Here is a 12,313-nt window from a genome sequence, read left to right as displayed (position 1 = left end):
ATTCAATAGTATCATCAGGCAGGTCGCTTGCAGAACGTCCTGTCACAGAGTTCACCACCTTCTGCTCTGCCCCATCTTTGTACATTAGTGTGGAAGCTTCTAATCATTCTTTGTGCCTCTCCATTTGTTCCCACAGTCCCCAGGGAAAAGCCTTTCGCTCTAAAGTGGAGTTGATTGCGTACTTCGAAAAGGTAGGCGACACCTCCCTGGACCCTAATGATTTTGACTTCACGGTAACTGGGAGAGGGAGCCCCTCCCGGCGAGAGCAGAAACCACCTAAGAAGCCCAAATCTCCCAAAGCTCCAGGAACTGGCAGAGGTCGGGGACGCCCCAAAGGGAGCGGCACTGCGAGACCCAAGGCAGCAGCATCAGAGGGTGTGCAGGTGAAAAGGGTCTTGGAGAAAAGTCCCGGGAAGCTGCTCGTCAAGATGCCTTTTCAAGCTTCAGCGGGGAGCAAGGCTGAAGGGGGTGGGGCCACCACGTCAGCCCAGGTCATGGTTATCAAACGCCCTGGCAGGAAGAGAAAAGCCGAAGCCGACCCCCAGGCCATTCCCAAGAAGCGGGGCCGAAAGCCAGGCAGTGTGGTGGCAGCCGCTGCCGCAGAGGCCAAGAAGAAAGCAGTGAAGGAATCTTCCATCCGGTCCGTGCAGGAGACCGTGCTCCCCATCAAGAAGCGCAAGACCCGGGAGACAGTCAGCATCGAGGTGAAGGAGGTGGTGAAGCCCCTGCTGGTGTCCACCCTCGGTGAGAAGAGTGGAAAGGGACTGAAGACCTGCAAGAGCCCCGGACGGAAAAGCAAGGAGAGCAGCCCAAAGGGGCGCAGCAGCAGCGCCGCCTCACCCCCCAAGAAGGAGCACCACCACCACCACCACCACTCAGAGCCCCCGAAGGCACCCGCGCCGCTGCTTCCGCCCCCGCCCCCACCCCCACCTGAGCCCCAGAGCTCTGAGGACCCCGCCAGCCCCCCTGAGCCCCAGGACTTGAGCAGCGGCGTCTGCAAAGAGGAGAAGATGGCGAGAGGAGGCTCGCTGGAGAGCGACGGCTGCCCCAAGGAGCCAGCTAAGACTCAGCCTGCGGTCGCAACCGCCGCCACGGCCGCAGACAAGTACAAACACCGAGGGGAGGGAGAGCGCAAAGACATTGTTTCATCCTCCATGCCAAGGCCAAACAGAGAGGAGCCTGTGGACAGCCGGACGCCCGTGACCGAGAGAGTTAGCTGACTTTACACAGAGCGGATTGCAAAGCAAACCAACAAGAATAAAGGCAGCTGTTGTCTCTTCTCCTTATGGGTAGGGCTCTGACAAAGCTTCCCGATTAACTGAAATAAAAAATATTTTTTTTTCTTTCAGTAAACTTAGAGTTTCGTGGCTTCAGGGTGGGAGTAGTTGGAGCATTGGGGTGTTTTTCTTACCGACAAGCACAGTCAGGTTGAAGACCTAACCAGGGCCAGAAGTAGCTTTGCACTTTTCTAAACTAGGCTCCTTCAACAAGGCTTGCTGCAGATACTACTGACCAGACAAGCTGTTGACCAGGCTTCTTAGGGTATGCCTGCACCTCCCCTCCCACCCAGACCTCCCCCCACCCCCCATGGTCATTAGGGACAGAGAGTGCCATTGGTGCCCCAGTCTCCGTTCTCCTCTCTCCCACCCTGCCCCTCCCCCGCCTTCCCCATCCCCACCCACATTGGGACGAGGTGTGAGGCAGGAGAGACAGTTGGATTCTTTAGATAAAAAGATGGAGATGGCCAGTGGCTACAGCCTGTGTGATCTCACCCATGGTGGCACAAATCTGGCCCCATGCCAGCCCCAATCCAAAACCGACGAGGACATTTCACAGGACAGGGAAGTAGCACCTGTCCGTTCCAGTTCTGGCATGGCTGCGAGGGAGTCAGTCCTTTGAGCTGCGGGGTGTCGACTGGCCTGAGCCAGGTGAGAGGACCGCCCAGGGCCCTTCTCCAGTGGGTGGTGCTAGAGCCCCCCCCACCCCGAAGCAACAGGACGAGGCGCAGGCAGGCTGGCCCCAGGCTCCTGGGCTCCTCTGGGTGGCAGAGAGCAGGGGGGCCAATGGAATTCCTAGTCACTCAGAGCAGTCTGTGACTGGTAGGTAGAGGCCTAGTGGACAGGTTGGGGGGCCACAGGGAAGGAGGGGAAAATGTTCTTCCAAAACTTTCCAATACTACTCCTTTAGGGACAGCTTAGAACTATTTGCACTATTGAGTCTTCATGTTCCCACTTCAAAACAAACATGCTCTGAGAGCAAACTGGCTTGAATTGGTGACACTTAGTCCCTCAAGCCACCAGACATGATGGTGTTTAGAACTACCTGGATCTGTATATACCTGCGCTTGTTTTAAAGTGGGCTCAGCACATAGGGTTCCCACGAAGCTCCGAAACTCTAAGTGTTTGCTGCAATTTTATAAGGACTTCCTGATTGGTTTCTCTTCTGTCCTTCCATTTCTGCCTTCTTTCATTCATCCTTTCATTTCTTCCCCTCGTTCATCCCTTCTGTACCAGGCACCCACAGTTCTCAGCTTTACCTGAGCTGATGCTGGTCAGCTTAGGCCCCCAGATCTCACCATGCCCTTGGCCTTCCCACTGCCAGCCCTAGCCGTAGCCCCACCCCATTCTGAGCCCTGAGGAAGCCCCAGGCTCTGCTGAGTCCACCTGGCCCTAGCACCTTGGCCTCTCTGAAGGGCAAGAGAGCAGCAAGATCTTGCTCTCTTAGGGAGTCCCCTTCCCTGGTCAGACCCTGGATTCTGGGCCTTCTCAACCTTCTACTCGAGAGAAGCAGGCAGGAGAAGATGGGCAGATTTGGATTTGGGAGCTGAGAGTAGCACAGAGGCCCCTATGGCCTGCCGTAGTCATCAAGTAGCCCGGCCCTGACCTTGGCCTGGGCCAGGCCCAGCTAGCACAGTGTGGTGCAATGAGGCAGCAGGCGGGAAGAAATGCAGATGCCCCAGACCTGAGCTGGGACCAGTGCCTAGGCCCCTGGCCCCTCTGTTCCTCCCTTAAGTTAACCACGAGTTCTTTTCTGATGGAAAATGTCTGGCTTTTGCTTGCTGGAGACGGGCTGGAGCCAGCATATCACACATCTCCACATCTGTGCCAGGGGAATGGTGTGGGGGCCGAGAGGTGTGGGTTTGCTATGGGTGTTCATTGATCAATCTCCATTTAGGACCCCATCCTTTCATTCTGTGTTCAGGAAGTCCTTATCTAGCTGCATATCTTCATCATATTGGTATATCCTTTTCTGTGTTTACAGAGATGTCTCTTATATCTAAATCTGTCCAACTGAGAAGTACCTTATCAAAGTAGCAAATGAGACAGCAGTCTTATGCTTCCAGAAACACCCACAAGCACGTCCCATGCAAGCTGCTGCCATGAACTGTCAAGTGCGTGTTGTCTCGTGTATTTCAGTTACTGTCCCCTGGCTTCCTTACTGCGGTGTAACCATGAAGGAGTGAAACATCCTAAAAACCGTCTAGCACTTCCTCGCCAGTCCTTAGTGATCAGGAACCATAGTTGACAGTTCCAATCAGTAGCTTAAGAAAAAAAACGCGTTTGTCTCTTCCGGAATGGTTAGAAGCAAGGGAGTTTGCCCCCATTCTGTTTGCAGAATCATAGTTGGCCTTTGTAGCATTTTTGTACCCATTTCCTTATGCTGCAAAAGCAAGTCCCACAACCAGACCCGCTCTGCTGTTGACCCTCTGGGCTTCACTTCTGACTCCTCCCCAGGAAGGGAAGGGGGGTCGGAGGAGGGGGCAAGTCCTTCAGGATCCCTCTTCCTTCAAGGACAAAAGGCTCCTGACCCTGAAGTGGCCTCGCACTCCTGGCACCCATAAAGGATGCCTATCCACGCGAGTACAGCGTCTGGCCAGTTTTTCGTGGAGACACTGTCCATTTTGGCCGGTTGGGTTTTTATGCATTACACTTAGTCCAGTGGAATGTGACTCCTGGAACCAGTGTCAAGAGCTGGCCTCTCCATGAGCTCAGTACCATCTGGTCCTGGGAAGAGGAGTGCGGGGTCCACCATGCCCCCCTTTCACCCATGACCATTCATGGGCTGACTGGGCATTGGTGGTTGAGAGCACAGCATTTCAAGTGTCATTTTCTTTCAGCCCGGCCTGACCTGCAGCCCCCTCGCTCCCCAGTTGCTTCTCCTTACAGTTCCAAAGCTGCAGGCAGCCCCCGAGGCTCCTTAGGGTTTTCTCTCCTTCTCCCTTTTCTTCCACATTCCCTCTTCTTCACCTAATAAAGACATCACAAGTAAGTCACCATTAAGCAGGTCGCCTTGGTGGTTTGTCGCCCTGGCAGGCAGGGGCCCTGCAGCTCCCGTACAGGAGGTTGGCGGGAAAGCCAGGCCATGGGATTCTCACCAGCCATGTCCAGCCCAGTTTGGGGGTTGATTTTGTGTGTACTTGAGCATCACGAAGATTGGGGGCATCTTTTAGGGACTGTGTGAAGAATACAGAAATTAACTGACAGCTTTCAGACACCTGTTTGTAGGGCTAGGTCACAGTCACTTTCAGTCTCCCCAACCCTCGTTCTAGTTGTTAGTCACTACCTCCTCTCCCAACAGAATGCTGTATGTCCTTGAGCTTCTTCCACAATGCCCAGCCCTGCCCTACCCATTAGTGGGCCTGTCCTAACCAGTGCAATTGCTGGCCTTGACACTGTAGCAAACCAGGGCACTGAGCCACAGCCAGGCTCTAATAAGACAGCTCCCTTCTGCTGCTGCTGTATTCCCATTATCAGAAGGCACAGGCGACACCTAGAAATGCCCCACTTCCCAGTCCATCAGTGCCAAACTACCCGAGGACCTCAGCCCCCTCAACTCCCTGGAAGGTGAAAGCCGTGGTGGTGGCCCAGGGACACTGGCCACAGTCGGCACCTGGCTTCTACTGAGACCCTGTGCAGGTGCGGGCAACAGTCTGTTCAGGGGCACCATTCCAGGCTGGAGGCCGCAAATGGTGGCACCAGGACCCAGAGCAGCCGCGAGTTGTCAGCTGCTCCTCCACGCAGCTTTTCGTTGCTGTGACAGGGATCATGAAAGAAGGTACTAGCCTGAAACAAGCTGCCATGTTTGGTGGGAAAGGTGTTTCTTTAGCTGACAGGACCTCTGGGTTTAAGTAACTTGAAGTAAGCGGCTGAAGCGCAGGAGGGAGCGACAGGTGTGACGTGAGTGAGCTCACCAGGTGGGGCTGACTGGATCTTGGAGAACCCAAGGGGAGCCTAGCAGCCGAGCTCTGTGCCCCCTTTCCAGAGCATTTGCACCTGGCTCTCTGGGCTGATGGAGCCAGGGAAGGTCACAGGTGCCGGTTCTCAGAGAAGCCTTTTGCGCATTTTTTTGTAGCCGGTGTCGCCCCGAATTGTTTCCTAATGTGAGTTTCACACACTGATTTTAGGACTGATGGCCCAGACCTCAGGAAGCAAGCTGTGTTTAGAGCCCTGTGGGCATTTGCCTAGCCAATTCCCAGAGTCCTGGCTCACGGTGGTCGGGGTGGGGATGGGGGGCCAAGCATGGCAGCGTCGCCTGGCCTGTGGTAGAGTCCCTGCTCCTGTGCCCCTGCGGCCCCACCATGTCGCGTTCCTAATCTTACTCTGTTCTCTGTAAGGGCCCCCACCTTTGCTCTCTTCATCAGTAAACTCGTCCACTCTGGAGGGGTTCGTTGAGTCTCCATTTTTGCGTCTTTCTCTTTTAGATACTGTTATCAATCTTTAGAAAAGGCATAGTCTAATTGTTTCATATCGCTAGGATACTGCCTCCCCCAGGGTCTAACGTTACATATTAAAGGGGGAAAAAAGTGAACACTGAAACTGGTTCTCAACAATTCAGGAGGAAAACCTAGAAAACATTTGGCAGAAAATTACATTTCAGTGTTTCTGAATGAATAAGAGCAAGCTTTTGCAAAAATGCTGATCTAAAAATATTTGGAGCTTGGCCTGACGTGAGTGCTACAGGAAAAGGGGAATCCAGCCTGAAGCTGCTGATCTGAGACTTGGGGCCATCCTAGCATTGGAGAGCCCCCTGTCCTGTGGGGCTGCCTGCCTGGTCCCAAACTGTAGGAGCCCCACGCTTGGTGTGGGGAGCAGAGTGTCACCAGTGACTTCAAAGGCCTGCGATGTTCTCACCACCTAGCACCACCTGTTTCTTGCTCCTTTCTCATTTCGACAGGATATTCCCCAAGTGCTGATTTTTCAGGGGAAAAGGGAGTTCTAACTAGGGCCCAGGCAACTAGGAAGGTGAGGGTGAGGTCTCCCCTTTGGCCTCAGCCTGTCCCCTGAGGACATTCCCCTGCTCTGCTCTCCTTAGGGCCCAGGGTCTAGGTGAAGTGGTGCTCCATTCTGCACTCAGAGGTGAAGACAGAAGCCTGTGCACTCCCTGTGGTGTGTGTCCCCCTCGCCCTTCACCAGCGAGAGCCCCTGGGCCAGAGGGAGGGCAGTCACAAGAACAGGTGCTGGGCAGAACCGACACCCTCATAAAGGGAAGTCCGGCCTTTGAGTTTGAGAGCATTAGGGAAACTTGGAAATTGCCTTTGCTCCCCTAGCCCCCTTTCTAGCTTACCTTTTCTCAGGTCCTCAGCAGCGAGAGACAATGAGATGAAAAGGCCAAGAGATTGGGCTCCTGCTCACTGGTAGTCCCTTTCCCTTCAGTGTTTGTGTGTCCAGTGACAAAGGTGTTCTTCCTGGTGACCCTGATTATATCCGGTATCTTATAGACTATATGCATAGGCCTGCTTGGTCTCCTCTATCCTGGGCTTTTGTTTTGCTTTTTAGCTTTGCTTTTAGTTTTTCTGTCCCTTTTATTTAATGCACCGACTAGACACACAGAGCAGTTGAATTTTTATATATATATCTGTATATTGCACAATTATACACTCATTTTGCTTGTGGCTCCAACACACACACACACATACACACACACACACACAAAAAAACCTGTTAAAATTATACCTGTTGCTTAATTAAAATACTTCTGATAACCATAGCATAGGACAAGGGAAAATAAAAAAACAAAACAAAAAAAAAACAAAAAACAAAAAACAAAAAAAACTACAAATCTGTCTGCTGGTCACTTCTGTCCAAGCAGATCAGTGGTCTTTCCTCGCTTTCAAGGGCTTCCCTGTGCCAAGCGAAGGAGGCTCCAGGCAGCATCCGGGTTTTGCACTGTTTCTCTCATGCTTATGAGAGAGGTCCCAGGATGCTGGTGCAAGACAGTTCACTTCAATGGGTGGGTGTAAGAGCACTTCCTTGCCCTGGCAAAGTCTGGAATGTAGTTGGTACCACCCGGCCCCCTTTGACCTCTGGGTGGGGCAGTTGGAGTCCATGGGTGGGGGGCTGATCCTACCCCCAGCCCTCCCAGTGACCCAGTCAGAGTGATCATGTATGGAGAGTCAGCTCAGCAGGCCTCCCCACCAGTAGGGCTTCCACTTTGCTGAGGCTGGAGGGCGGATGGGAGGCCTAGCACATCTCTGAATGTGTGAGCTGCGCCAGATAGACACCAGGGACCCCAGAACCACATACAAGAGTCCACTGGGTCTCCTCTAGGAGGTAGCAAAGACTCCAGAAACATCCCTTTCTCTTCTCCCTCATCCTACGAGTAACTGCATTTGCTTTTGTAATTCTTAATGAGCAATATCTGCTAGAGAGTTTAGCCGTAACAGTTCTTTTTGATCGTTTTTTTAAGTAATTAAAAAACACCAAAAAAAACAAAAAACAAAAACCAGAAACTTGTTCTTCCAAAGCAGAGAGCATTATAATCACCAGGGCCAAAAGCTTCCCTCCCTGCATCATTACTTCTTCTGAGGCCTGAACCAAAAGAGAAACACTCATAAGCCCTTTGGGTGGCCAGGCTACCTGTGGGCCCCTCGGAGGACCTGGGCTGGGGCAGCCTCTGGTCCCAGTCTGGGGCCCGCTCCAGCCTGCGTTCAGTATTAGCAGTGGGTCACGACGTCCTTTCCCACCAAGCCTGGGATGGGGGCAGAGGAGGCGAGGAGGCCGTTGCTGCTGATGTTTGCCACTAACAGGTGGGTGTCCACGTGTGTGCTTTCTGACTGAAATCTGAAATCAGCACCCAACTTAGCCTCACCCAGTGACCTCTCGCCTGCCTGGACGGAGCAGGGCCCGCCCAGTTGAGTGTTTCTGGGGAGATGGACGGTGGAGTGCAAAAGGCTTGCAGAACTTGAAGCCTGCTCCTTCCCTTGCTACCAAGGCCTCCTTTTCCGTTTGATTTGTCACTGCTTCAATCAATAACGGCCGCTCCAGAGTCAGTAGTTGATGAATATATGACCAAATATCACCAGGACTGTTACTCAATGTGTGCCGAGCCCTTTCCTCGCGCTGGGCTCCTGTGTACCCGGACACTGTAACGTGTGCTGTGTTTGCTCTCCTCCCCTTTTCCCTCATCCTTCCATCGTTTTTCTGGGGTTTTTCTGTTTGGGTTTGGTTTGGTTTTTATTTCTCCTTTTGTGTTCCAAACATGAGGTTCTCTCTACTGGTCCTCTTAACTGTGGTGTTGAGGCTTATATTTGTGTAATTTTCGGTGGGTGAAAGGAAATTTGCTAAGTAAATCTCTTCTGTGTTTGAACTGAAGTCTGTATTGTAACCATGTTTAAAGTAATTGTTCCAGAGACAAATGCTTCTAGACACCTTTTCTTTACAAACAAAAGAATTTGGAGGGAGGGGATGGTGACCAAGATGAGAGGGGCTGTCCTTTTTCCCCAGGAGGGGAGATCCGAAGAGATGACCCCTGCCCAGATCAGCCAGATGCCACCCAAAGAAGTTAAGCCTAAGCCAGCGGACCAAATAGCTGATGTGTTGCCATTTTCGAAGTCAGAGCAAAACCAGGTTTTGTTCCACCCAATGGATTCTGTTTCCTTTTTTCCCCGAGATTATTAGCATCATCATTATTTTTAAGGACAGACAAGGTTGATGTTCCTTTGAAGGGAGACAGGAGGGGTGTGAGTAGAGCCGACCTTGCCTCAGTGGGAGGAGGATGGGGCAGGCCTGAACAGCATAGCTCAGAATAAGGGTGGTCATCTCCCTGGAGACCTCCGCTGTGGCCACGGGTCAGGTGTATGTTGACAGGGCAGATTGGCCACTCTCCACCTGATGCAACTCTTCCTGGACAGGCCAGGTGGTGGGCATTACCATTCAGGACACCTCCATCACATCCCACCCAGTCCCAGAGTATACAACACTAAAATGACCTCTAGATTCTTCACCATCCTGGGTGATATGACAATGGTGAAGGGGGTACACTCTCTTTGCTGTCATCTGATCCCCAGCAAAATTTGGAGATGAGAAACCCCACTTCCCTTCCCCTGGCAAAACCAGATCCTTCTGAGAAAAGCCATTATCCCCACCAGACATTGTTTTGGGCTCATGGAACAGGGACAGATGTGTGCTCCCTTAGCACCCAGCCCGCCCCCCCCAAAGGCGAAGACAATGCTGACTGTCATGACTATTTGCACATGGGTTTAGTATCAGGAAGAACCAGGCAGGGTGGCTGCCCCTCCTGAGTCACAGTGACACTGGCCACCCTAGCCAGAGGAGCTCCAGCTCGGAAGCCTGGCGAGGGTGGGAGACAGGTGTGTGTGGGCAGGGAGCAGCCCAGGACAGACTTGGCTAGAGATGTCTCCAAAGCCCTCCATCACATTCACCTTCAGTTTTTGTGTTTTGGGACAATTACTTTAGAAAATAAGTAGGTCGTTTTAAAAACAAAAAAATATTGATTGCTTTTTTGTAGTGTTCAAAAAAAGGTTCTTTGTGTATAGCCAAATGACTGAAAGCACTGATATATTTAAAAACAAAAGGCAATTTATTAAGGAAATTTGTACCATTTCAGTAAACCTGTCTGAATGTACCTGTATACGTTTCAGAAACACCCCCTCCCACTGAATCCCTGTAACCTATTTATTATATAAAGAGTTTGCCTTATAAATTTACATAAAAATGTCCGTTTGTGTCTTTTGTTGTAAAATCAAGTGATTTTTCATAAGGTTCTTTTACTATTTGAAAAGATGGGCAGCACGCAGTTTTATTTTATTTTTGTAAGTTTTTTAATACGTGTGAAAGCAAAGAATACTCAGCATGCCTTTCTAAGTGACGCGTTTGCACCTTTTGTTGGGAAGTACTGTATCCTGTGCTGTTAGCATTCTCGATAAATCTCTCTGTGAAAGTGACTCAAGGTCTGGGCTTTCATTATCAGACAGCTCACAGGACAGCGTGGTGCTGTGTTTCCTGATTCCCTCTGGCTGTCCCTGAATGCAAATAGCCAGCCGCTTTCAGGACTGCCTTGGGAGGAGAGACCAGCCTACTCCATACACTGCCTCCCCTTGGGTTCCAAGGCTACGCTTTCTAGGCACACTGCTCCAGCGTGTGATGGGAAGCTCTGGGATGGCAGGCTGGGAAGGACCTGGCACAGGTCGGCCCGCCGAGCCCCAGGTCCAGAGGCAAGTAGGCTGCAGGCCTTCCGCTCAGCCACACAAATTCCCTGCTCCTGAGGGCCATGGTGCCTCCTGTGTCCAGGTGCTTTTGGAAACAACCAGCCATCCCCCAGCTCTGGTTCGTGTGCCTATAGCCTGAGACCTTCCATTAGCCTCTGCTGACCTGGCCCCCTGCCCAAGGGGGGCGCTGTCATCACTGGGGTTTGCAGACCTTTTGCCAACTTGGCACTGAGGAGCTGCCTGCCCCGCCACAGCTGTTCTCACCAGGCTGTTGCTGGGCTGGAGGGAACAACTGCTCAGAGTCCAGCTTCACATGCAAATAAATGGGGGCACAGCTGCTAGAAGGTGCACTCGAATGTCCTGGCCTTGAAGGTTAAAACAAAGGGTTGAAATTCGACCTGTGTGTGTTGAGCTTGTGTCTTGTGTGCCAGGCCTGTCCTGGGAGCCGCTGTCCAGCAGTAAGCAAGGAGGACACAGTTGCTGTTCCCTTAGAGCTTAGTGTGTGCGTGCATGATAATTTCCCATACCGGAGTTGGTAGTCTTTGTAAAACCTGTCCCCATGAGAAGCCACTGGGGCCCACGGTGTGGCTGGTAATGGCTATGGCTTCTGGGGAGAGGCTCCCACGGAGGCGCATCTTAGGAGGACAGCCCGAAGGGGAGCCTTCTAGGGTCAGGATGGAGGGGCGGGTGGTGAGGGAAGGAGGCCTGTGGCCATGCAAACGCTCATCCAAGTGGAGAAACAAAAAAGGAAGGCACTGTTGCTGCTTGGTCCCCCCATCTAGTGGGGGAGGCAAACAAGTGCAGACGCTCAAATGGGACACACCCCAGATGCCAGGCACAGCAGGGGCTGCAGGCAGCTCTGCTCAGAGGGTCCTAGGGAGCTAAGGAGCTACAGTCCTCCAGGTAGGAGGGAGTCGTGAGAGCATTGGGCCTGGGGGAAGAAATGGACTCCAGAGATGTTCAGGGAAATGACCAGAAAATAGGGGCTGCTGGAATGAAGGAGTGCCAGAGAATCCAAAGAAATCAGTGGCTGCAGAGCACTGTGGGAAGGGGCAAGAAGAACTAATGTGGTGAAGACATCAAACAGGCTAGGAACAGAGCCTGGTGTCCAGGAGAGGCTGGATTCTGCCATCCTCACAGGGGGGAGTGCCAAGTGAGCCAGAAGCATGGCAACAAGAGGGAGGAGTCACAGCAGAAGGTGAAGGGAATTTTATGTGCTAGTGGGAAGAAGCCACCAAAGAAGGAAAAGTTGCAAACACTGCAAAGACCAAAGAACTGCTGGAGCAGGTTCCTGAAGGAGTGAAAAAGATGGGATGCAGGGTGGAGGAGGAGGGCAACAACGCTCTGAGCTGAGGCAGCCTGCTGTATAAGCTTCCAGATCGTTCTTCCTGCACCCAGCCTCATTCCCAGCTGACAGCAGGCAGCGGGGGTCCTCCGTGTGACCCACATCTGACCCTGCCCTGCCTGGGATCTCTGAACGACTCTCCGCTGCCTCCCGAATGAAGCCAAAAGTTCATAAGGGGACCTTCCGCTGACGCTCACCAGGCCCGGCTCTAGCCCTTTCTGGAATGTCCCGGGCCTTGCCATGCCCTTTGTCCCAGTGCTCGAAACCGCTCTCCTCCATCCCTCAGAGCCCCACTCAGGCGGGGCCTCCTCCGAGAAGCCCGCCTCGCCGCCAACCCCGGCCAAGGGGCGCGGCCTTCACGGGTAGAGACCGCGAACGGCGCCCCCGTGTGGCCGAGGGTCGCGGCGGTGGCAGCGGCGGGCAAGATGGCGGCCGGCCCGGGCCCCGCCCCTTCCGCCCCGCCGGGCGCTGCACGAGGCCGGCTTAAAGGGGAAGTGAGTCAGTGTCCGCGGACCCGGCCC

General features: G+C 52.9%; 2 protein-coding genes across 3 annotated transcripts in view; both read left to right on the top strand.

The window, feature by feature from the left end:
* Positions 1–9,946, top strand: part of MECP2 (methyl-CpG binding protein 2) — a 68,158-nt gene extending 58,212 nt beyond the window's left edge. For both annotated transcript variants that reach the window (XM_034649844.1, XM_034649845.1), the window contains one exon: positions 137–9,946. In XM_034649844.1, the coding sequence (XP_034505735.1) occupies positions 137–1,220 (1,084 nt within the window). In that variant the 3' untranslated portion in view covers positions 1,221–9,946. The remainder of the gene's footprint in view (positions 1–136) is intronic.
* A 2,271-nt stretch (positions 9,947–12,217) lies between these two features.
* Positions 12,218–12,313, top strand: part of IRAK1 (interleukin 1 receptor associated kinase 1) — an 8,755-nt gene continuing 8,659 nt past the window's right edge. The window contains exon 1 of the mRNA XM_034649063.1: positions 12,218–12,290. Within this exon, the coding sequence (XP_034504954.1) occupies positions 12,218–12,290 (73 nt within the window). The remainder of the gene's footprint in view (positions 12,291–12,313) is intronic.

The sequence above is a fragment of the Ailuropoda melanoleuca genome, chromosome X (assembly GCF_002007445.2).
Source record: "Ailuropoda melanoleuca isolate Jingjing chromosome X, ASM200744v2, whole genome shotgun sequence".
NCBI classification, from domain to species: Eukaryota; Metazoa; Chordata; class Mammalia; order Carnivora; family Ursidae; genus Ailuropoda; species Ailuropoda melanoleuca.
This window is presented reverse-complemented; position numbering and strand designations above follow the sequence as displayed.